The sequence below is a fragment of the Cynocephalus volans genome, chromosome 5 (assembly GCF_027409185.1).
Source record: "Cynocephalus volans isolate mCynVol1 chromosome 5, mCynVol1.pri, whole genome shotgun sequence".
Lineage (NCBI taxonomy): Eukaryota > Metazoa > Chordata > Mammalia > Dermoptera > Cynocephalidae > Cynocephalus > Cynocephalus volans.
This window is the reverse complement of record NC_084464.1, coordinates 39,898,263-39,924,666: the sequence shown is the minus strand read 5'-3', so window position 1 is coordinate 39,924,666 and position 26,404 is coordinate 39,898,263. Positions and strand designations below refer to the sequence as shown.

Genomic DNA, 26,404 nt, shown 5'->3' with positions numbered 1-26,404 from the left:
TGCTTGTACCTGCCAGCTGCCTGCCACTTTCTGCCATGAGTAGAAGCAGCCTGAGGCCCATGCCAGATGCACCTGTCCCAGAATTGTAAGCCAAATAAACCTCTCTTCTTTATAAATTACCCAGTCTCAGGTATTTCTGTTAGAGCAACACAAAACAGACTAAAACAGCAGCTTTAAATCAAATCCAGGGTCGGAGGTTGTAGTGAGTAGTACGGACAGAAGGGAAGGTCCATATGTTCCTACCTTGATGTAAAGTCTGATAAAGTAGGGATTGACAAGAGAAGGGCTGGAAACAGGAAGAACCTATTCCATTGATAACAGCTTCAAAAGGAAACTACAGGGAAGACTGTGTGCCGTGAAGATGTTTGGAAAGTGTTACATAAGGTTGATGAGCCAGAGAGTTAGGCAAACATGAGTAATTAAAGTCATGGGAAAGAATATCAGGAAGGTAAAGCAGAGAAGCAAAAGAAAAGACTGGAATTCGGGAAGGGTGACAGCAGATGGATTGGGAGACACCCATTGGGATTAATTGAGGAGTTAGTGGGGAGTAGTTAAGGGCCAGGAATGGGTGAGAGGATATGTGAAGGTATAAAGCCCAACTAAACTATGTAACAAAAAAGCAGATACTCTAAGGAAGACAAATCCCAAACATGGCAATAGCACTTCAGCAGACTCAGGGGATTGGATTTCTAATGAGAGCTGGGTAATCTCATGTCATTTGGTCCAAGTGGATATAACAAGCATATCCTGTTTGCATTCAGCATTAAAAATACATACCAGGCTGGCTGGTTAGCTTACTTGGGAGAGCATGGTACCGATAACACCAAGGTTAAGGATTCGGATCTCAGCACAGTCCAGCCACAAAAACAAAACAAAACAAAACAAAACAAAAAAACCCCCACAGAAAACAAAACAACACGCCAATTCAAAGACTGTGAGAAGGCCTATGTTAACAGAAAAAAATGAGAAGATTTCTTTTTATACTACTTTTAAGTGGGAGTTTTTGGATAGGATGATTCTGAGAATTGCTCTGAAGAGAAATATGATCGTCAAATAGGTTAATTATAAGACACAAACAGAAAAGGAGATGTAAGGTACAGTTAAGTAACATTGTTATTTCTGCTGTTAAGTTTTGCAGATACCCTTTATCAGATTAAGGAAATTTCCTTCGATTACCTAACTTGCCATTTTTAAAATCATGAATGGATGTTAAATTTTATCACTTTTTCTAAATCTATTGAATGATAGTATTATTTTTTTCCTTTAACCTTTTAATGTGAATTACATTGATTTTCTAATATTAAACCAAACTTGCATTCCTGGAATAAACCCAACTTGGTCACGATTTTTTTTTTTTTTTGTCTTTTTTTTGTGACCGGCACTCAGCCAGTGAGTGCACCAGTCATTCCTATATAGGATCCGAACCCGCGGCGGGAGCGTTGCCGCGCTCGAAGCGCCGCACTCTCCCAAGCGCGCCACGGGCTCGACCCCTTGGTCACGATTTATGTCACCCTTTCCATATACTGGATTCAATTTAATATTCAATATTTATTTTAGGAATTTTGTAACTGTGTTCTGGAGTGAGATTGCCTCTAACTTCTTTTACTCACACTGTCTCCTTTGGGTTTGGAATCATGTATATGCTAGCCTCCTAAAATGGGTGGCATGTAACCTTATCTTTGTTGCCTGGAAAGATTTATATAAGATAGGAATTATTTATTCCTTGTATATTGGTAGAGCTCTCCAGTGAAGCCATCTAGACTTGGAATTTTCTTTCTCATTCTTAAATTCAACTCTCCATGGAAACCATTAATAATATCACCAACTTCTAAGTTGTGCAGATTTTGAGAGGCTTCCTTGATTTACCCAGATGAAATATGGAGATAAAGAAGAAATTATCAGAGCCGAATTTCTCCTTTGAAATATTGCTTTCTCCATTAATATGCGGGTACTTCAAAAAGTTTGTAGAAAAATGGAATTAAGAGATAATATGAATCTTTCCATAAACTTTTTTTGGGGGGCAGCTGGCCAATATGGGGATCCAAACCTGGCAACATGGGTTTATAAGGCTGCTCTCTAACCAGCTGAGCTAACCACCCAGCCCTTGTTAACTTTTTGAAATCCCCTCTTATAACCACCATCCTTGGTTCTAATTATCTCATATGTATGTGATTGCAACAACCTTGAGATAGTCTCCCTAACTATCCCAGACACAATTACTAGAATCATGTCCTTAAATATAATTATCATTCCTCTAATTCCTAATCCTGAATGGCTTATCTCTTACTAAAACAAATGTAAACTTTTCTGCTTGCCCTTTATTTTTTATTTTTAAAAATTAAAATAATAAAACATGATATAATTAAAACCTACAAGTTAAAAAAAGGCTGACAGTTCTTCTACCCCCAAAATACTATCACCTACAGTGTTGGGAGACAATTCTCCAAGGGTCCCTCAAATTTTTCCAAGTCTTCTGGCAGATTATCTTTCCAAGGATTTTGTATCTCCTTCTGGAGCAAATTTTTTTCCAGACCAGGATAATAAAGATAATGCCTCACTCTGGAGTAAAGCTGAACAATGATTGGGGTTTTCCTCTGCTAGGGCTCTGGGGCCAAAGGAACATGAAGCTCATGATGCCTGTGCCACTAAATAATAAAGTCGTTTGTTTCTGACCTAGGAGTCCAGTATCTTCTGCCAGTATTTATAAAACTGTGGCAAGTTAAATTGTTAGCTTGCAAGTAGCAAGCTTCACAATTTTTGACAAACAGGTAATCACTGTTAAGTTTGGAGTACACCCTTTCCCTTTATATGTACAAATACCACACATTACTACTCACATCTCTATACAGTTTTCTTCCAAGAAAAGTGAAATATATATTGTTCTGACACTACTTCATTAGATAATTTATCATTTTAATGGCTGAATGGTATTGCACAATAGGGTATGGCATATATAATTATTCCCCTATCGATAGACATTTACATTTTCTCTTTTTTCTACCATTAGCAATCCTGTCTGCCTTTTTCTGCCCTCCAGGATGTCCCTCTCCCTACCCATAATCACAGTCACATTTCTCGAAAGGACTTCTCTCACTGCTCCATACTCAAGCTAAACACTGGTCTGTTGTTTTAATAATCTATCTTATCATTCTATTTTGCATTATCAGGTCTTGTCTTGTATTACTTGCTATTGTTACATTTGCTGTCAAATAGATTAAAGCTTCAGTTTAGGTGTCTTATATTTGTTCTGAGATCTCCCTCCCAATTCCAGTACTTGGCAGTCCTTGAAATATGCAGATATGTCATATATTTCTGACAGGACAAAGTCGTTTGACTTGTTTTGCCAACTAGCTAAGTTAATCCATCTGACTCATCTCCTTCCTTATGTTTTATTCTTAATTCCTTCTCTCTAGACCGGTCTTCATTCATCCAAGTAAGCACTTATCCAGCACCCACTAAGTGCCAGACGCCAAGTGAGGTGAAAATGCTGGGATGAGCACCTGTACAAAGCTCTCAATGACCGTCGATCTCTTGGATTCTTCTTGGTTTCTCCTTACTCAAACCCTGCACTTTACACGTGCTCCAGAAAAGCAAAGGTTGCTTAATTAGCCTATTTGTCTGACGTTGATGAGAATGATAGCAGACAAGGGGGAAGGGAGGGAAACGTTCAAACACTGTTTTTACATACACTGTCACAGTAAATCATCAAAACCATCCTATGAAATAGGCACTAGGTTATTATCCTGACTTAACCAAACAAGGAAACGCAGGATTGGAGAGATTTAAAAAATTGCCCTTGGTCCTAATTGGACAGTGGTGGAGGCAGGGTTTGAATCCAGGTTTAAGGGATTCTAGCTCTGGCACTCTTCACCCATTTCGCTCTGGGCCCTCATTTCCCCTAAGGGTCAGCCCCCAAGGTCCTGCCATATCACAGTGAGCAGGGCATCAGTAAGCCCAGTCTGAGAACACGAGCTGTGAATGGACGACCGCTCCTGGCGCCCCTCCCTAGTCCGACCCAAAGTCAGGAAAGTCCTAGCCCAGCTCCCGGCCTGGGAAACTGAGGCGCCTGCCGGCCAGGCTGCAGTAAAACGTTAAAAGCCTCCTTTCCCATCCACAGTCGATTGGGGCCGCTCTGCAGGACCACTCCTCTACCCGTCGGTTCCCGGACCTGCCGCAAGCCGGGGTCTACAACTACACAACCGGCCAGGATAGAAAGCTGCCGGCCGCAGCAGATGCGGACCCCAAGCATCCTGGAGGAGGTTCCCATAGGTCCATGGTGGGTATACTTTGCGAGAAGGGCCTGGCTGTGGTGAGCCTAGTCCGAACCGGCCGCCGAACAGTGCGTTTCCAGATCCATCCAATTAGTACCCTCTTTCCCCATGTGGGGGGGCCCTGGACCTCTTTCTAGGCCGGAACCCCAGTGTTTCGGGAGCTGGGAAAAGCCCGTCCCCGTTTTCCGTTCCCTCGCGACCTCTAACCACTTCCGGTTGCTGACGGTTTCACAGCGGCCCCCTAAACTGCGACGAGTGGGGCTGGCGCCAGGGCCTGAAAACCACCTGGAGAGAAGGTCTCGCCGGTGAGTGTGGGAGTGAGGGCGAGGCTGCGGGCTGCTCTCCGCCGGTGGACAGGCTGGACCGTCCGGGTTGGGATTGGGGTTAGGTATTCAGGGAACGGTTCAAAATTTTGGTAAGTAGTTCGGATCCCCGTACCTGCCAGCCTCCAAAAACAAAACAAAACAAAACAAACCACAAAAACAAAAACAAAATTGTGGTAATTGTTAGCGTTACGGGCATTATTTAAAAGCACAATTCCTGTCATGCTATAAAATTCTCAAATTAGGGATGTAAAACTGTTGCAAGTACATGAAATGCTAATGCATTCAGAAGCCAAAAGAAAAAAATATGGATTGTTTGTTATCTTAAATTATTGGTATTCTGAGAGTACCAGTTTCTCATTAGTGTAGGGTATCTGACAGGGTATGTACTTTGTAAAGGTAATCACATTCTTTTCATAGAGGTGAGGTGGTAATTTAAGCTTTCAATTTAGATTAGATTATTAGATTCTACTTACTTTAATAATCATCTTCTTCCAATTGTAATACACTCCTTTTTTAAGGCAGAAAAAGTACTATAAGGTTATTATTACTAAATTATTTTCTTTTGGGGTGTTTGCATTTTCTCTCTTGGTGCAACCTCCTCAGGTATCTCTTAGTTGCCTTCCTGAACTCACACAGTATCAAGGTTGGAAGATACCTTACTAGTGATTAATTTAGACAGCAAGTCCTTTAGAACTTTCTGCCGTGATAAAAATGGTCTATATCTGTGCTGTCCAATATAGTAAGTAGCTACTAACATGTGGCTACTGAGCCCTTGAAATATGGCTAATGTCACTGAGGAACTGAGTTTTCCATTTTATTTGAGACAATTTAAGTTTAAATTTATATAGTGACATGTGGGTTCTACCACACTGGACATTGTGGTTCTAGACCAACCTCTCCCATCTCCCTCAGTTTACAGTGATCTGAGATCCAGAAGAGAAGTGATTTATCCAGTGTTATAGATCCCTAACGATCTCTTATCCCCTTTCTCAGCAGCTGCTACTGATCATTTATCGTTTTCCCTTCCATTTTAATGTTTTCCTCAGCTGGCTGTCTTTTCTGATGGCTTCCTCTTTTTTATCATTGGCAAATGAAAATTTCCAGAAAATGATCACACCCCCTACTTTAAGATAAAAAAAAGGGATATTTAGGCCATTTTATCAGTAGTGACGGAAAACAAACAATTAGCAGTTTTAGTTAATTTCAAAAGTATTTTTCATCTCTTTTAACTTGTCAGAGCATATCTGGTGGGCCTCTATTATCATCTGCACTTTACAGAAGGGGAAATGAAGGCAGAGAAAAATTTGAATGTCTTGCCTGAAGTCATACATTGAACGGTCAAGCAGACAGAATTTCACTTGTCTTTCAACCAGGAAACACTGACCTTAGGCTGTGACTGAGCAGTATTGTCAGTGGAAAAGCCTTTCTGAAATAACTCTTGATCCCCCCAACCCCAAACTGAACTAATTTAGAAGTAAAAGGATATTTTATTCAGTCTCTGATATTTTACTTTATCTCTTGTGCCAGAGAAGTTTTTAATGATGATTGAAGTTTTGCCCACACTCAGAAAACTCATAAGGTCTTAAAGATAGATTCTCTCATAAGTAATCAGGACTGAGAAACTAAAGAACTTTTGTTACTTCCACCATATTAGTAGATCTCATTTGCTGTATGAATTCTTTGATGTGTAATAAGAGTTGAACATACGTGGAAGGGCTTTCCACACTCATCACACTTATAGGATTTTTCACCTGTGTGGATTCTTTCATGCTGAATAAGACCTGTGTGCCCGCTGAAATCTTTCTCACATTCTTTACATTTATAGGGTTTCACTCCAGTATGTACTCTATGATGTCCAATGAGATGTGAGCATTGAATGAAGGCTTTTCCGCACTCAGCACATTTATAGGGCTTCTCCCCAGTGTGAGTTCTCCTGGGTCTACTAAGAGCTGAGCTATGACTGAAACTTTTTCCACATTCATTACATTTATGTTGTGTTCTTTCCCTCTGCTGCCATTCTAATCTGCCCTCATTTTCAATAGCATCTTTGGATTCAGGATGCTGAGAAATATCTTTGTTAGGTTTGTTGCTTATCTCCGCAAGGAATTCCATGTCTTTGGGCATATCTTCCTTCTGGGACAATTCTTCATTCTTAGTCCTGGTTTTACCACCTGTAACAAACAAACTGTACACAAAGAGCTCCTATTCTAGGTTTGAGAAGCAAAAAGCCTATGGAAGAAAGAACATAAATGTGTACATGTTATAATGTGTTATAAAAAAATAAGTCACATATAACACACATATCAGATATTTGGTACCATCTTATTTTCAATACCATCATAACATATAGTCACAATATAGGGGAGAATGAAAGAAGAGGCTAGTAAAGAAGATAGGAGCAGGATAAGTTATTTGAGAGTAGATTAAGAGAGGAAAAGGCAAAAATGTGGATCAAGGGATTACCTGGTAATCCTATGCAAAGGCAAAGTGGTAAATGGGGGACTATAGATATGCCAAAGATAGTTAAGAGGAATAAGACAGACTGGAGAGCAGAGATAGGGAGGGAGGTAAAAGTATGGGACAAATAATGCAGAGGCCTGAAATATAGGTGGTAAGTGGGAGTGAAAGCAAGTAAAAGTGACTGGAGAGGATAATAGGATTTGGGGTCTGAGAGGAATACAGTTGAGTAGGAACTAACCAAGGAGGGGAGAGTGTATGAATAATATTAGCTGGCAGCAGAGTGAGAACATGCAGGTCAGAGTAAACAGAGGAAGAAAAATGAGCAGCAAGTGACAGTGGATGGTCTGGTGTATGTGCTGAGTTAAATCTTTTTTTTCTGAAACAGATGTCCTCACTTTCATCTCCTCCTGTCTAAATCCTAGCTCGGTAGTTTCTAACTTGATTGTGCATCAGAATCACCTGAGTGGCTTATTAAAACAGATGGCTAGCCCTGGCTTCTGATTTGGTAGGGGTGAGATGGAGTTCCCAAATTTGCATTTCTAGCAAGTTTCCTGGTGAGACAGATACTGCTGGTCCAGGGACCACACTTTGAGAACCACTGGCCTCACCATTATTCAAGGGCCATCTCAAATGCTCTCTCTTCCGGAAGTCTTCCCTGATCTCCCAAACTGGATGTGCTCTCTCTCTCTCTCTTCCTAATCTTCATATCCTCAACCCCAAGTTTAGCAGAGAACTTGGCACAAAAGCAAGCGTTCAATAAATATTTGACTTGAATTCTGTAAGAAAATAACTTTTTGATGATTTGAAGGGGGTGAAAGATACTGTCTATTTGGTTTTGCTGAAACCACCATCTCAGCAGACCTAGGAATACCAACTGTGCAACAATCATTGGTTATAGATAGTTTTCAATAGTTCACTTGGCATGATGGAAGCAGCAGCAAGAGCTAACCAGAACACTTTGACACCTGGGCGGGGTATGGAAAACACTGGCTGTGGCCTAGCTGAGTGCCATGAATTCCATCCTTCATTGTCATCACCATGACCCCTTCCTACCAAATCTTCCTCAAATCTTCCATCCTACAATCATTTTTATCAGGCAAGGACTTTCTTCATGTTTGGTTATTTGCTCTAAGATAACATTGTTTTGGAATCCAAATACTATGTTTTTTCTGGCCATGCATTCCAAGGACTAGATTAGAGCTGGAAGGCCCAGATTCTAGTCCTGGTTCTGCCGATAACTGTTTGAATTTTGGCAGATGGTGACCACTTTGGTTTCCTTATCACCTCTGTGCCTTCCTCCTTATGTACTTTTGGATGATCAGATGAGAGAATGTATGATATAGCATTTGGAAAAGAATAATGTATTGACAGAAGAATTGCTAACTTAGTAGGATAATAATTATTGAGCAAATCATAGAAATCATAGACACCCCTATACCATTAGGAAAAATGTTCTCAAACATCCTCATGTTGGCTCAACAGCTTCTTTTACATACTGGAGTCACTACTGGTTGGCTTTGCTGTAGGTTATCAATGAAGATGAATAATAATGATAATAATAATAATAATAAAAACCACAAAGAGTCGGCACCAATGATCAGTTTACTGTCTTCAGAATAATCTACCAGTCCTCAGGATGTCTCTCTCCCACAGCTTCAGGAAAAAACTAGAAAAAATCTCTCACCAGGACTTCAAATATGTTTTTAAATACACTTAGTTTTCCTTGGTCAGCAATTCAGATTATAATGCTTTCCCATAGATCTGTAATCAAATGTAAAGAATAATATATAGAAATTGTCAAGTATGAACTTTTTTCATCTCAGTGAACCTACAGTTCAAATATGAACTTTTTCATCTCAGGAACTTCTTAGCCAACAGAATTTCAGGGCCTCATTTATGTATTTCTTCCAAGTGCCAGCTTGTCCCAGGTTAACAGGATTCTAGGAGACTTTGATTCACAACGGATATTTTGTTTCAGTATCTTCTGCCAGGGCCAATTCTTCCAATGTTATTATGGTAGATGTAGTACCAAGAGTCCCTATCAGTTACAATTCCAGATAGATTCCAGCCCTGCTGGTCACTGAAATGAGGGTTATTTTGGTAGCAGCACATATGCAAGCCTCTACAATTTTAGGTATAGAAAGTGTGTATTTTTCTGGACTTATGCTAACAGGAAGCAGAATGAAAGCAGTCCAGAATTATTTGTAGGAAAACAGAAGGAAGGTCCAGCTAGAATTTAAAATTTTGAATAGACAAACCAGTAGCCATAATCAGTAATTCTGTGTTCTACATAGTGGAATTAATTTAGCATGTTGACATATTAAATTATTGTGACCTATTTTAAGAGTGTATATCCTGTCTCTTCGCAAATTATATGCCTCCTTACAGAAAAGAGGTGAAGACTCCACATAGTTAAGCTTACTAAAACTTATTAAAATGGTCTGTACTTGTATTGCCAGACACTGAAAACAAAAACAAAACAAATAAAAATCTGTATCTTTCCGCCTCCCAAACTACTCTTGCTAAGACTACCATTAACTTCTATTTTTTTTTTTTTTTTCATTTTTAATCATCTTTCTGGACATGGGCTACCATTAGGACTCTTATTAGTCCTCATCTTGTGTCCTGTTAGTAGCATCATTCTCTCCTCCTGTCTGAAACTCTTCCTTTGGCTTCAGTAATATCACTCTCTTCTGCTTTTCTTTTTTTTGCCTCTCTGGGAATCTCTGCTGTCTCCTTCATAGAATCCTCTTCCTCCACCAAAACTTTAAATAGTGGCATGCTGCAGAATTTTGCATGTGGCTTTCTTCTCTTTCTCTCTCTTTTTTGTTTTTTTTTGCTGCTGGCTGGTATGGGGATCCGAATGCTTGACCTTGGTGTTATCACACTGTGCTCTAACCAACAAAGCTAACCAGCCAGCCCTTCTCTTCTCTTTTTACTTTATACATTTTTCCTGGTCAACTTCATGTACTTTCATGTCTTCTATCATTTACCCAAGGATGACTTAAGTCTCTGTCTCCTCCCACACTTTTTTCCTAAATGTAGAACCATATTGCAAATTGCACTGCCTGCTGGATTTTATTTAGGTGGCACTGCAAATTCATGTGTATAAAAATTGAATTCACTCTCTCTTCTTCACAAATATACATTCCTTTTTAATTTTCCTCTCAATTAGTAGAACCATTATCCATCCACTTGCCCAAATCACAAACTCAGATTGTATTAAAATTACCCCTCCCCCCATGTTGAATCAGATCTATTCACCCTACTTCCAAAATATCTCTTGAATTTTCTCCTTCCTCTCCTTATTCCCTGTTCCTGCTGTGGTCCACCATTCTCTATATTTGAATGTCTTCTCCCCATTCCCGTAGTGTTTATACCTTTTCTTCCTTCTATAGTTGTGGGGTCATTCAATTACAGACTTTGGAAAACACAGAAAAATAAAATAAGCCACCTGTGATTTCATTATCTTGAAATATCCACTGTCCATATTTGGAGATATCCTTCCAATCTTTTTCTATTACATAGAAACTTTTACAAATGTTGTCAAGGATGTGGATAAAAGGGAACTCTTCTTCACTGTTGGTGGGACTGTAAATTAGTGCAGCCATTAGGGAAAAGAGTATAGAGGTTTCTCAGACAACTACTGATAGAATTACCTTACAAGCCAGCAATCCAACTTTTGAGTATATACCCAAATGAATGGAAATCATCATGTTGAAAGGATATCTGCACTCCCTGTTCATCACAGCTCTATTTACAATAGCCAATATGTGGAACCCATCTAAATGTCCATTGATGGATGACTGGATAACGAAAATGTGGTATATATACATAATGGAATACTACTCAGACATAAAAAAGATTGAAATGCTGCTATTCACAAGAACATGGATGAAATTAGAGAAAATTATGTTAAGTGAAATAAGCCAGGCACAGAAAGAGAAATAGTGCATGTCCTCACTCATTAGTGAAGGCTAAGAAAGAGAGAAAGAAAAGAGGGAGAGAGAGAAAGAAAGAGAAAGAGTGGGAGAAAGAGAAAGAGAGGGAGAAAGACAGACAGACCACAATAAAACGTTGAACTTTCAGAAGGGGAGAACAGATCTATAGTTACTAGAGGTGGGGAAAGAAGAAGAGTTAGGGAGTAATTGTGTAAGGGACACAAAGATTAATTATGATTTATAATGATGAACATGCTAATAATATTGATCATCACATACTGTACACAAATACTGACAGTCAACTCTGTATCCCATAAATATGTATAATCAATCATGTTTCAATTAAAAAAAAATAAAGTTGAATCATTGGTGTCACCCACTCCTCTATTTAAAATAATACAATACACCTCCACCGGGCAGAATGAAGTTCCATTTCCTCAGCTTGGTATTCAGGATCTTTACCACTGGCCTTTGATTTTCTCTCCCACAAAGTCCTCCACACTGAAATCACACTCAGAGCAGTTACTGTTCTTAGAATGTGTTATGCTCTTATGCTTTTTTACCACTGTTGTCTCTACCTATATAACATCCACCTTTCCTAGTTCCCACCCATTTCAGCTCAAGCACATCTACTTTGTGATACCTTTCAGGCCCACCACAGGAATAGTTGTCATTTTCTCTGTAGCTCACAGAATATCTCTAGTGCAGTAATTATCACAGTATTGTAACTGCTTACTCTTCTGCTTCTTGTTTTTTTAGCAGCTGGCTGGTGAGGGATCCGAACCCTTGACCTTGGTGTTACCAGCACCATGCTCTCCCAAGTGAGCTAATGGGCCAGCTCTCCTGCTTCTTGAAGAGAAGTAACTTAAGTATCTTATCTTCAGATTCCTAATGAGTAGCACAGTGCTTGGCATATAGTGCTGCTCAGTAAATGTTCAATGAAAAAGGAATAAACAGGACAAGAATTTCTCAACATCACCTCTAAAGCCAAACAGTAACCAGCACTCCACTCCTAGAGTTACAGCACAGAGTCTTTTAAATTAGATATAACTGAATGCCATCCTTTCTAGATATCAGCTAAAAACATCTTAGCTCAAATTATTTTTCAGATTAGACAGATCACCTGGCAGGGATCCAAAAGAATGAGAGAAGTATATTGGTAATATTTAAATAATGAAAATCTCCAACAGGGCCAGGATAAAAGGTACTGCCCATGGGAGGCATTATGGACACAAAAGCCCCTAGAGAAAGGGCAGAGAGCACTGAAAAGGGTAGGGTTTGGGCAAACTGGGATCTAAAATTTGGTTGCTTTTTAGTATAGTGTGGAGATGCACTAGATACCCTGGTTTGTAATTAGTGAGCTGAGATGGGGGACCAAACCTAGTTAACCTGACATGCAGATAAAAAAAAAGCTGCTGTACTGACTGACCCTCACTCTCTCTTCCCTACTTCTTTCATCATGGGGGTGTGTTACAGACTGGATTGTGTCCATCCCCAAAATTCTTACATTGAAGCCCTAACCCCGCCCCCACCGTGTGACTATATTTGAAGATAGGGACTTTAATGGGGTAATTAAGGTTAAGTGAGGTCATAAGGGTGGGATCCTAATCCAATAGGACTGGTGTCCTTATAAGAAGAGGAAGAGATACCAGAAGTGTATGTGCACGGAGAAAAGACCATGTGAAGACAGCAAGAAGTCTGTAAGCCAAGGAGAGAAGCCTCATCAGAAACCCTGTCAGCAACTTGATCTTGGACTTCCAGCCTCCATAACTGTGAGAAAATAAATTTGTTGTTTAAGCCATTCAGTGTGTGGTATTATTGTGGCAGCCCTAGCTGACTTATATAGGGTTCATAACTTCTCTTGTCTCAAAATGGAAATTAAAGGGAATTTGGAACTAAAATCATTAGTTTAATAGATAGAAGGATACGGTATTATTAACTTAAATGGGTATTTAAACACCATCCTCCACCCCTTGGGTCAAATAGTGTTTATATCTAGTGGAAAACTAAAATATAATTCTTTCTGTGATGAGGCCAAGGGTAAGAACAGGATAAAATTCTCCATAGTAAGCCGAAGGACACGCAGGAGATCTTTAAAAGGAATAGATGAAAATGAGAAAGTTCCCCTTTAACTTAAGGAACCACCTCTTCCCTCATACAAACAAAACTTTGGCTCCTTACCATTCCTTTGTAGCTTCCCAGATTCCTGCTCCAGCTGGGTGTTCTTGGAGTGGAGCTGGACAGTCAGTGACTCATATAGCATTCCCAAGGAGGTCAACTTGTCCAAGAGTATATCCTGTCTTTCTGAATTGGCTGGGACCTGGGAACAATGAGGTATGACTGGGTTTACAAGGTAGACTTTGTGGGAACTTAAAGAACTTCATATAAAAGATTAAAAGAAGCATCTGCCAAGGACCAGGGACACAGAAAAGGGGGCACATTCTCATTTAATTGTAAGTAGCAATAATGACTAGGAAAAAGAGAGGCTAATCTCTACAGTTCAGGACACTGGAAAGAGAAATTCAGTGTCTCCCACTGATCTGCAGAGGTCCAGGGTCATAGAATCTTGGGATTTGTAATGTACCTTAAAAATCAAATTCCAAATTCCAGCAAATGGGGGCATTTCTTCTATAACCAGGTTGTCCAATATGGTAGCCACTAGCCAAATGTAGTTACTGAGTACTTAAATGTGGCTAGTACAAATTGAGATAGGCCAAGTGTGAAATACACACCAAATTTTGAGAACTTAATACAAAAAATATATATCTCATTTTTCATATTGATTGTATGACTAAATACTTTGGGTTAAATAAAATATATTTAACTTCACCTGTTTTTATTTTTTAAATGTGGCTACCAGAAAATTTAAATTAGACAGATGGCTTATATTTCTGTCAGTGCTGTTCCACAATATACTTGAATCCCTAGTTAAAGGAGTTTCTTACATGGTAGCCCAGGTTATTTAGGAATAACTTTTTCTTTTTTTAGTTAGAAAATTCTTTGTTCTCCTTTGATATCTATTTGCCTTTCTGTAACTTCCCACTGATTCTAGCCTTCCAAACTGATATAGAATCAGTCTAGTGTCTCTTCTGTCTTTACGCAGCCACACTTTAGTTGACATTGGTAGTCATGTCCCTCCCTAAGCCCTGTTCTTCTCTAGGGGACACATATTAAATACTTCCAGGTGTGCTTTCATATGCCTTTTGCTTCAGCTCTGTCCATAACCCTGATCACTCACAGCCAAATAACCACTCTTTCACACCTGCCTTTGGAGTTCATCAAGCTCCCTCTCCAGATCCTCCAGCACAGTCACTTCTTCGTCTCCAGTTTCTGGATGGTGTGCCTGCACCCATGCTTGCAAGTCCCTAGGAAGAATGCTCAGGAACTGTTCTAGCACCAGCAGGTCTAAAATCTGCTCCTTAGTGTGGCATTCTGGCCTCAGCCACTGGCAACAAAGCTCCCAGAGCTGGGTAAGAGCTTGACAGGGTCCAGGTGTATCCTGATAGCAGAGCTTCCTGAAGTGCTGCCTGAAGAGTTCCCTTCTGTGAGGACTGTAGTTTTGTGAGATGGAGTCCTGTCCCCAGTAAAGGTCTTCTGCCTTAATTATCAGAAGTCCTTTCTGTTCTTCAGGTTCCAAGGCTGTGGCCATTCTGGGCTTTGTCAGATTAATCCTCTATCCTAAGGAGGATCTCTTAGGATTTTTTCTCAGAGACACTCCTAAGGCATAAAAAGTTGTTACGGTAGAGGAATGACAAAAGCTGCTGCGAATAAAAACACACGTTAGTGAAGCCAAGCCACCAGAGCCGAGTTGAAGAAAACGGTCTCATAGGATGCTGTAAAAAGGGACAGTGAAGCAGGAACATGATTTAAATCTGTGCTCTACAGTGTAATTTAGAGGAAGTTACTTATCTAGACTAGAACTACAGATCCTCATGTAAAATTCTGTTTCTCATAGGGTTGATGTATAGGTTAAATGAGAACTTATACAAAGTCCTCGGCGTAGCAGCTGGCACTAGTAAGACTAAATAAACGCCAACAGCTTTGTTGAAAAAAGGCTCTTCCACTCCACATCCTGAGGTGCACATCCCGGGTCGTCTTGAGTCTCCAGGATTTGGTAGTTGTAGGGTATGTGCGCCAACCCAGGAAAGGGGTGGTCAGATGGATGCCTTCGCAGAGGAACCCGCAACCAGTGTCCCGCTTCCACCCAGTCCTCTCCCAGAAGGCTGGCCCAAGCCCTCTCCTGTACATCTGACGGGGGATATACAGAAGCGTTACACTATGCCCGCAACGCAGAGGTGTGGGGAGAGCTGTGTCCTGCCCGCTCCTCTTCTCCACCTGGGAGCCAGGAGATACTCACCTCACGGGCGGAGAGGAGCGAATTCAATGGCTAGAATTCTTCCTGCAGCCCCGCACAAAAGCTACACTCAGACCAATAGGCGCCCTGCTGCTTAGAGCCGGGCACTTCCGGGCCGCTCTAGGAAGCTTCGCCTCAGTGGCAGCTGCAGGGCTTCCCGCCTCTTCTCTGGCCGCTGGAGGACCCGGTTTCTGTAACTTATGGATGGGAATTTTTTAATTTTAGGGGGTGCTGGTAGGTATGGGGATCCGAACCCTTGACCTTGGGGTTATACGCCAGGCTCTCACCAACTGATCTAACTAATAGGCTAATCTGCCAGCTCCCATGAGTATGTCTTCTGTGCGCTTTTTAAAAAAACGTTTTTCCCCCTCAAGATTTTTTAAATCATTAAATAAGTAATACGAATAAGTAATGCGGTCACATAAATTTACTAAAAAGAATAAATCCCCCAACATCTAGTTTTGACAACCAGTGTTTTTTGTGACATGTACAAGAATAGTTCAAAAAGTTAGTGGAAAAAGAGGATTAAAAGATATGACCTGCCGGCCACCTGCCAAAGGAAAAAGAAAGAAAGGATAAATAGGAGGGTGCTGGCCAGTTCGCTCAGTTAGAGCGCTGTGTTATAACACCAAGGTCGGGTTCGCATCACATCCCCAAATCAGCCAACCGCCAAAAAATAAGATAAAAGAAAAGAAAAGAAAAGAGGTCCTCTTTCTCCACAAAGCACACTCCAGAGTAACAGAAGCATCTGCTTTAAGGTAATAGGGGAGGAATTGATCACACCTGTCTCAGTGCTGGACAGATCATCTAGGCAATAAACCAACAGAGAAACAATCTATCAGATGGAGAGATCGAATCCATGGTTATTAGAGGGGGCAGGAGGAGAGAAAGGGAGAGGGGGAAGAGATTGGATAAGGGGCATAAAGAATAAATATAATTTGTAACAACGAATATGCTAATAAAAATAAATTTTTAAAAAAGAAGTGAAAGGTCACTGGGAATTTGCATAAGTCTTGTTCCACCCTCACTGAACCATCCTACCTTTGCAAATCACAATTTATTCCAATATTACAAAATGGCTTTTGTATTTCACAATGTTTTTAGGGTAAATAATTGAAAGGCTACTGTATTTTATCAAATTAAGAAAAAATTCAGGGCTTTTTTTTATTCATGTAGATCAGATGTTAATTCTAAATTCACACTCTAGGCAAGATTATTAATCCAATGCCAAAGAAAGTAATTAGAAGAGAAAAAGGGAAGGTGGAAGAGAACGGTAGTAATCTCTAAAACCTCCAATATATATCTAATAGAACTTATAGATTTCCTGAACTGTTTGTTTCAGAGATGAAATGTTTTAGAGTATGAATGAGTCCCTGCAAAGTCCCAGTTCATCAGATGAGATGCCTAGTGGCAGAGAATCGGAAAGTCTTGTTTAGCAAGCTTTCAGGTGCTTGCCTATCTCAAACTCTATTTGTGTTTTCGAATGACTGCCGAAATTGCAGTGGTGATTAGAGTTCCTACCAATGTATTCCAGTTGTGCTTTTCTGATGTTCCACAGGAATAAACATAGGTCAACAATGCTACACCGTGCTTGACATCGCTGGGGCTTCTTTACAGTGTGGATTTGCTGATGTAAAATGAGTTGTGAGCTCAGCTGGAAAGTTTTTCCACACACATTGCATTTGCAGGGCTTCTCTCCAGTGTGAGAGATGATGTGAGAAGATCTCCCAGAAGATGTGAGGTGTAAATGAAAGCTTTTCCACAAACATCACATTCATAGGGCTTCTCTCCACTATGGATTCGCTGGTGTTCAACAAGAGCCGAACTATAACTGAAGGACTTTCCACACTCATCGCATTCATATGGTTTCTCTCCACTGTAGATTTTCTGATGATGGAAGAGTCCTGAGCACTGGCTAAAGCTTTTCCCACACTCAGTACACTAGTATGGCTTCTTTCCAGTATGAACTCTCTGATGTTGTATCAGATAAGAGCTCAGAGAGAAGGCTTTCCCACAGTCTTTACACTGGTATGGTTTTTCTCCTGTGTGAGTCCTCTGGTGTTGAGTAACACCTGGGCTGTAATGAAAAGCTTTCCCGCACTCATTGCATTGGAAAGGTTTCTCTCCAGTGTGGGTCCTTTGATGCTGAATAAGGTGTGAACTGTAATAAAAAGATTTTTCACACTCATCACACTGAAAGGGTTTTACTTGGCTGTGTATTTTCTGATGGTCAATAAGTTGTGAGCTCTGAGTGAAAGTTTTGTTACATACATTACACGAATAGGTTCCTCTCCTGTATGAATTATGTCTAATGAGGCTTGAGTTTTGAGTGAATCTTTTCCCACATTTATCACACTTACATATTCTCTTAGTTGAAGTGTTTCTTTCTCTCCATCCTTCATGTTTTTGGGTCTCTCCACATTCAAGAACCTTTCCATTAATTTGGCCAGGTAACTTTTCTTGGGATTCCACGTCTACAATAAGTTCCTGCTTTTGAATCATTTCTTCTTTATCAATTATGATCACATCATCTGAAATAAAAAGTGTAGCATTCAAATGTCAGTGGGATACATAGAAAATAAAATTAAACACATATACTAGAAGTAAATAACTTTAATATTCCAACAAAATGGTTTTGTAACATTTGAGGAGGAAATTGGGAGATAGTGAAGGAAGGGAGGATGGGCTGAACTCAAAGGGCATGATTCAAGCAAAGAGTGGAGGAATGATAATAGTGATCCAATGAACAAGCATAGTAAACAACAGAAAAGAAAATCTATGATAAGAATATGTTCTCCAGGGAAGGACAAAAGTTGAGGAGGGGGGGGGAAAAAGAGAGAAAGGAAGCCAACAGTTGGAGTCATGGAATAGTTCTGTGCAGGTTGCCCTGAAGACCTCTGGGAATAAAAAAAAAAAAAAAAAAAAAGAGGAATCAGAGCACAGGGAAGTATTCCATTTCTAAACGTGCAGAACAAATAGAGTCTAGACACCTTGGATAAAAGAGGATGTTATCATGTAGGGATAGAACAGAAATTGCTTTGCCCCCAAAAGACCTCACTACTTTTCTTGCAAAGAAGAACACTGAGAATCTGTCAAGTCTGAAGCTACACTCTGTGGGTCACTTGAGACTTCCCAGGCAAAGTCACTAATGGAGAGAAGGTTCTTTAACAGGTACTAGACTTCCATCTGTCCTTATTCAGGGGAACCTGGTTCCCTTAATTCCTCTGCCTACCTTTCCTCTGAGGATCCTCTGAGCAGGGTCCTAATACCCCTGTTCCTCTGGGGTAGGAAACGTGGTCACATCCTCAATGATTAATAGTTTCTGAAAAACATGAGATTTCCCCACTCAACACCTATTTACCTGAACTAATCCCATTTTAGGACCCAGAGTGAGGGGTAGAATTTGTAACCATATAGGAAGAATGCAGAAAAAACCAATAGGCTTTGAGGGGGTAAGCAGCATTAAATGGGAAAAAAAAGGGGGGGGGGAGCTCTCTGGTTAGCTCAGTTGGTTAGAGCATGGTGTTGATAACAACAAGGTCAAGGGTTCAGATCCCCCCTACCAGTCAGCCACAAAACAAACAAACAAAAAATAAATGGAAAAAAAGGAACAGACAGTCATGGAGACAGCTGAAGAACTAGGATGCAGTACGTGTAACATGTTACTTCAGGCAGAGGCACTAGGGTTGACTGTGCCAAAATGCATTGATGAAAGACACTCTGGGATGAGGGAAGAGAAAGAGCCATGGTGGACAGATTTGAAATCTCTGAGTGTATGGATAGGGGACAAAACTCACTAGTAACCTGTCTGAGAAAAGTAACTGCTATCTTTGGGTCTTAGGCTCCCTTTCAGTGAAGGGCAGAAATCCAGGGATGAGGCAGAGCTGAGAAAGGACACTGCTAAGAACAAGGTGAGCCTTTCCTTGGGGCCTCCTTTCAGAATAGCGCCTGCAATAAGCTCCTTGCCAAACCAGCTTGCTACACTGGTTAAAAAACCCTCATTGTTAGTGGTTATATAAGATTATCTTGAAGTCTTTGGGCCCTTTATGACTTTATGTTTATAGCTACTGTCTTGATCCATTTTGTGCTGCTATAACAGAATAGCAGAGACTGGGTAATTTATAAAGAACAGAGATTTCCTCACAGTTCTGGAGGCTGGGAGGTCTGGGATCAAGGTGCTGCCATCTGATGAAGGCCTTCTTGCTACATCATTCCATAGCAGAAGATGGAAGGGCAAGGAGGGGTGGGGGGCCGAACTCATCCTTTTATCAGGAACATACTCCTGTGATAACTAACCCACTCCCGCAATAATGGCATTAATCTGTTCATGTGAGAAGAGCCCTCACAACCTAATCAACTGTAAAAGGTCCCACCTCTCAACACTATTGCACTAGGGTTAAGTTTCCAACGTATAAACTTTGGGGAACACATTCAAACCATAGCACTACCTTAGATATATCTGTGTGCAGAATTTATTAAAGGTGAATTACACAAAAGATACACATTTATGAAAGAACAGTCTTTCAGAACCATTAGCAGATAAAAATGGCTACTGTGGATGGGATCCAAAACAGTATTACACATATAACTAAAGTCCATATCAGTATGAGAAAAAATTTATGGATTGTTATAAAAAAGAAGCATAGCATAGAAACCCAACTTCTATGAAGTACTATGAAGTTAAAAACACAAGCTCTGGAGAGAATTATTTAAATCTCACATTTGCCATCTATCAGCATGGCATTCTTGTAACATTTTAGGATAAAGCTGATAGCCCTACATACCTGAAAGCCTCCAAGGGCAGCACTGATCAGCAGGCCAGAGTGAGCACTAATGTTCATAATAATTAACTTTAATCTTCATGAAAAGGATGGATTGTGTTCAGTCTATTCCATGAATATGTTATATATCTCAGTAAGATGTCCATTAACTGGCTAATGCAAGCAATAAAGTTTTGACCAAAAAAAAAAAAAAAAAATAGCTTCAATTATTTAGGGAAACCCTAGTGTGTGAAATACCTTATTTCCTGACAATGCTGTTACTAGAAAATCTGGAAAACCTAAATTTCCTTATACTAGGATGACCAAACATACCCTTATAGGTAAGAACAGTCATTAAAAGTCCTCCCTAGGTATAACAAAAGAGACCATGATGAAGAAAGCATAGCTCATAGATTTTAGAAGACACTATTTCTAACATTGTCCTTCATTTCCCCTTAGGAAATGTGGGCATCATTTCCACCCATCAGACATAGGAAGATTCCAATCCCCAAACCATGGCTCTCTTATTCAAGTTGGGAGAGAAATCAGAAATCGTGACTCTGTCCTCTTTCCAGTACCCTCTAGAGCTTTAGGACAAGTGATCTAGCTCTTTTGCATCTCTCTCTTCCTCTCCATTATCATCTGAAATTGCCCTACTTTTGGCCCTCATAATGTTTTCAAAATGGTCCTTTTTCTCCTCCCTCCCCAATCCAGTTTACATCCAGTTTATGGGGTACTTGTTATTTCCTGCTCAAACCACCCCCACCCCCAAAACAGAAATAAAAATAAAAATAAAAATAAAAACCTTCTTAGGCTCTCTACAATCTTGTTCCAGACCACCTTATTAGCATTACTCCTCTATCAGACACACAGTCTCAGCCAAACTGATCCACCCACATCCTCCTGTCACAATTTGTACTTTTCCACATTATTCCTCTGCTTAGACTTCATCAATCACCTTTATTGAATATTTCCTACATATCAATTCTGAGGATACACAGGAGCATCAGACAAATGAAGTGGTAATAAAGTATGCTGAATGCTATGACAGATATATGCACAAGGTACATCACTAACTCAAACATGTGGGAGGGTATCAAGAAAGGCTTCCTGAAGAGGTGACAAGATGAGTGAGTCTTGAAGAATAGATTATGAGTTGGTTTGGCAGAAGAGGAGGGAAGGTTTAGTCACAGGTGATGTTTTAATTTTACAAGTTCAACTATGTGGGGGTGTGTTTCTATGTTTGGGTGTGTGGCAGCAGGGTGGGGGTGGCCAGGAGAATGTTTAGCATATTAGCAAAAAATGAAATGTTCCAAAAAATGAATGGGTCTGACAAGACAAGGAAGGAAAGAAGCACTGAGAGGAAATAAATGAGATGAATATGTAGTTCAAAGGTGGCAACAGATGAGAATAGAGGGAGAGCTAGAATGGAGGTAAGAGGAACATCTTCCTGATGCTCTCTGCCCAGTGAAATGCTACCCATTCTTTATGATCCAGTTGAAATCTCAGCCACTGCATTACCACCATCACCAGGGCCTGACAGATTTCTCCCTTCTCAGAATCATGACCTCTGATTTGGCACACGATCATTCATTGCCTCAAATCAATAGTTGTCTTTTTTATTGGTACTCAATTCCTTTAGGGCTGCGACCCTCACAAAACCCAAAGCGAGGTCTTACACAAAGTAAAAGTCAAAGACTTACTGACTTCTTAACAGGACCCACAAAGCCCTCATGTACTGGCCCCTGACAATCTCTCTGTGGCTTGCCTGTCTCTCCATGCCCGACTCACGCTGACTTTCTTCCAGTCCCTCAATTCCACCAATTTCTTTCCCACTCCAGTTTTTGCACATGCTCTCTCAGCCTGGGATGCTTTTCCATATACTATTCACTTGGCTAATTCCTTCTCACTTTTATGTCACTTCCTTAAAAAGGCCTTCCCTGACTATCTTCTCCCCAAATATATAATTTGTCATGGTATATTTATGTGTTTGTTTGTTTAATGCTTCTGTCAACAGATGTCTCCAAGCAAGGATCATATTTGCTTTGTTCACTGTTTCAAGTGCCTTGTACAGTGCTTAGCACATAATACGTAAATATATACTTACCAAATGATAAATAATTCTAAGGTCTCCAAGGGACCCATATGACCCAAGTGTCAACACTAATCACAATCCTTTTGCTGTTGAGCATCCTAAAATTCACTCTTAAGCTGAGTCTCCATGGGTTGAGGCTGGAGATATGTTGCTTCCTTAGACAGATCCAGAGACACTGATGTCTCAGAAAGCACTTCCTGCACACAGGCCTGAGCTGAAACCTGAGGAAAAGTAAGCTCATTTGAGCATGTGAAGAGCTGACAGTATACATGTTCCCCAGAAAGCCCACAAAGGACTAGTCTGGACACCCTCTCTCCCAGCCATCCTACCATAACACATACAACCCTTTCCTACCTGCTGGCCTGGTTCATCCAGCTCCCTCTCCTGATCCTCCAGTAAAGCCAGTACCTCCTCCCCACTCTTTGGACGACCCTCCTGCATCCACACCTGGAGTTTCTCGGGCAGAATGGCCAGGAACTGCTCGAGCACCAGCAAGCCCAACATGTGCTCCTTGGTGTGTATCTCAGGTCTCAACCATTCAGAGCAGAGAACCCAGAGCTGGCTCAAGGCCTCACGGGGCCCAGGAGTCTCCTTGTAGCAGAACTGTGGAAAGCACTGGTGGGATAACTCCTGATTATTTGGGTTGCTCCTCTGTGGTCTGGATCCCTGACCCCTGGCAGACATCTCTTTGCTGTTTACTTCAAAGAACCACTTAGGCTCTTCAGGAGCCCATGGAAGGAACACAGTGGCCGTCTTGCTTCAATGGGCCAAGAGGATTGCTGCTGCAAGTGTTATGTTAAGGCACACTCGTAGGGTTACAGAAACTATAGTTAAAAAAATAAAAGTTTAAGGCAATTCAAACCTTTGCCAAGTAGAAGGAATGCTTGTCAAGAAACAGCATTTTGACACTGCTGAGAATATTGTTGGATACTTGCTTCCTAAAAACATCACCCGAACAATCTGTTGATAAGGTAAAACTGAGTTTATTCTCATGGGTGATAAATACTACCTCCACAGAGTCCCAGTAGCATCTCTGAGGGAGGAAGGCAAAGTCAGGATATTTATGTGGTTTTGGGGGGTTTAAGGCAGATCTTTCAGAGCAGGATGTGGATTGAGCAAGGATGATGATACAATAGTTTACGATTCATGGACACATTCATCAAGATGAAGGTTTTGAGGTGAGAGCTTCAAAAATCTAGATGCTAATCACTGAAAGTTGAGTTTGATGTTCACTTAAGTGGATTTTTTGAGGGGGATGTTCTTGAAACAGAAAATTATTTGCAATTTTTATCCTCTACTGCAAGAATTTCCTGGAATAGTAAAGTCATGTTGATAAAGACAGTGGAATAGTAGTGTCACACTAATGAAGACAGCTGAAGAGTAAAAGTATGTCAATGTAGGTAGTAGGTTGTATGAATGTAGATGGTTTCGGTTTTCCAAGTAATAACTGACTTATGCAGGGCCTATCTGTTACCCATGGATTAACATGGTGGGCAGTGGTTAAGGCCATGGGTTATGGATTCCGAAAGACCTGGGCTTGAGTCCTGTCACGTTCTCTTATGTGTGGTGGCTTAATCTTTTTAAATTTCTATTTCCCCCTCAGTAAAAACATCTTATAGTTGTTTTAAACATTTTGTTTAGAAATAATTTTAATCTTACAGAAAATTTCCAAAGAAAGGTACAGAGCAATCCCTATACCCTTCACCCAGCTTCCTCTAATGTTAACATCTTAAATAACCACAGAACAATTACAAAAGCAGGAAAATAATACTGGTACAATGCCATTAACCAAACTTAATTATATAGGGTAGTTCTAGAGCAACTACAAAAAGCATTAGACTCAGTGTTTGGCACTTCCTAAGACCTCAGTAAAGGTTAACCTTAGGATAATCTGTAGTTATCACTGTGGCCTAGGTGCTGGCTGGGGAGACCACACCCGTGCTCTGGGACACTCTCAGTTTCTGGGCACAAAACTTAGGCTCACACAAGAAGGCCCTCTAGTGCCTTCCCTGCGGCTAGCATGCTTTACCCATTTGACATCTTCCAGAAACACCTTCACTTCCCGGGCCCTGAGGATTAATTTAGGGGCTACTAGGGTGGGTTTAGAGAAAGTTTGTTTTAGGAATTGATGGATCTTGGATGTGACCAGCGCCATTGTGCACACAATAAGCACAAAATAGCCGCTGGCCTCGTCTTCCACTCCAGCACCAAACCCCTCCCCCCTTCCCTTTATTTTTTATTTTTTATTTTTTTTCCCCCTTGCCTTTAAAGAAGCCTCCTGACTTAAACAGAAACCCTTTTGCTTCTGCAAGAGTGCAGTTCTCCACCCAGGTTGCATAGTTTCCATATTAGCATAAGGCCCCTCCTTGATGGTATCAGCCAGCCGCTGGCGCCCTATATAAGCTCTAACACCCCCACACCTAGTGCTGCCTATGACTTTTGAGGGCAGCCCTGGGCTGCCGGTAACTTTGAGCGCAGCCCGGCAGATTCTTTTCCTTTTAATAAAGCTTGAACGTTAGGTACCTGGCATCTCGACTCCCTTTCTGGAATCATTCATGAAAAAGGACTACTTCTACAGGTTGTCTTCTACTAGTTGAGATCCGTAGAGCTAGGGCTGGGTCTCTGATGCTCACAGACCCCTCGAGCCCATTCACAAACTCTTCACACGCAGGTCTATGAGCTAGGTAACCGGCAAAAAGGACCTTGGAGCCCTGGTTGAAGAAATAGTAGTCTTTATTCAGCACACACACATCTTAGAGCTAAGCAGTCCACAGAGAAACTCAGAAACTCAACTGCTACCGGCAAACTCCAAAGAAAAACTGAAACTGAGCAGCTGCCAGCAGAGTAAACATGCTCTATTGTTAGGCGGGAGCTCTCTGCTGCCAGCCTGCTTCACAAACTGCAGAACACACAGTAGCTACAAAACTAAAAAGATACATGGGTGCACATGCACACTTACTCCACACACACAACTTGTTTACAGGAAATGTTGAGGGAGCCTGATTAAATTGTCCTATTTTCCCCACAAAATCTTTGAAATAAGACAAACTAGTTAACCAACCAGACTACAAACACCTTTCCCATTTACCCTATAATATAAATCAAACTGGCATATCATTGTTGAACAACCATAACGATCACCAGACCCAGGAAAGTTTGTCAGCGTCGCTTAAACCACAAAAGGCTTTCGAGAGTAGGTGGCCACGTTGGAAAAATGGCTGGTCCGCATAGACCCACCAGGTCGGCACCTGTGACCCAGGAGTCCCGGTTTTTGAAATATACAGGGGTGCCAGCCAGGAGCTGGGCTCAGGTCAGCTAAGTGGACCCAGTGGTGCCGGGGCCCAGAGCCGCCCAGTCAGCCCCTGCGGTGTCTCCAACAATGCTTCTAACACAAGGCTAAGCAAGAAGGAGGCATTGCGCCTGGCAGATCTGGAGGACCTGGGCTGCGGCATCCTGCCAGTCTTACCTGGGCCGGTTGGAGGATACACCCTGGCTCTAAGTAGCCTTTTCGTGCCCTGCCCGGTCGCAGGCGGAAGAGCGTCTGAAACAGAGTAAGGTTAGGCCTGTGAACCAAACTGACTCCATTTTCCCTGCAGAGGACACTTTGTTACTTTTCCACTCCTCAGTCATGAGACCCCCAGGGCAAATGATTACCCCATGGGCCACCCTGACACAATAGACTGAGATAAGGGAGGAAACAGGTACTTACTGAGTTTCAAAACCCCTCCCCAAGGCTTATTTTACCATAATAATAAAAGTTACAGATTAACTTTAAGACACCTTTAGGAATTCCCACCTGTGCACAAAGCATCAAGGTGACTGCTACAATGACCCTCCTGGGGTGACAATGATGAACACCACTGCCTACTGAGCACGCGCCCATGACGCAACCTGGAAGAACAGAACGGACCCACCTCCAGTGACACTGGCTTATACCCCCTAACTTCTTTCCCTATAAAAGACTCTGAATAGCTCCTCTCGGGGGGTGGAGCTAGCTTTACCTTTGCTAACTCCCCTTATGCATAAGTCTCTCTCTTTTAATAAAGTGTTGCTTGCTTTCCTGCTGGGTACATTGTTCATTTCTATGACTTTGGAATCCGAGAGCCTAATTTAATCACTGGCAAAAATTGGAAAGCTTTGGGCACCAGAGAAGACTAGCTGCAAGAAGCAAGTGGCCACTGGGACTGTTTTGCTCCC

The 26,404-nt window shown here is 41.2% G+C and overlaps 2 protein-coding genes across 4 annotated transcripts in view; one reads left to right on the top strand and one right to left on the bottom strand.

Annotated features, from left to right (window-relative positions):
- The window catches only part of LOC134377893 (zinc finger protein 184), a 944,311-nt gene that overhangs the window by 198,335 nt on the left and 719,572 nt on the right, over positions 1–26,404 (top strand). The gene's annotated exons all lie outside the window — the stretch shown is intronic.
- ZSCAN16 (zinc finger and SCAN domain containing 16) lies at positions 6,226–14,675 on the bottom strand. 3 transcript variants are annotated; one of them, XM_063096741.1, is made up of 3 exons: positions 14,261–14,675; positions 13,180–13,318; positions 6,226–6,768 (listed from the first exon to the last, which is right to left on the bottom strand). In XM_063096741.1, the coding sequence occupies exons 1-3, from the start codon at positions 14,645–14,647 to the stop codon at positions 6,248–6,250; spliced, it is 1,047 nt and encodes a 348-aa protein (XP_062952811.1). In that variant the 5' UTR covers positions 14,648–14,675; the 3' UTR covers positions 6,226–6,247. The 3 variants fall into 3 exon arrangements, with proteins under 3 accessions (XP_062952811.1, XP_062952809.1, XP_062952810.1); XM_063096739.1 differs by having other exon boundaries at positions 6,680–6,826; XM_063096740.1 differs by lacking the exon at positions 6,226–6,768 and adding an exon at positions 12,148–12,768.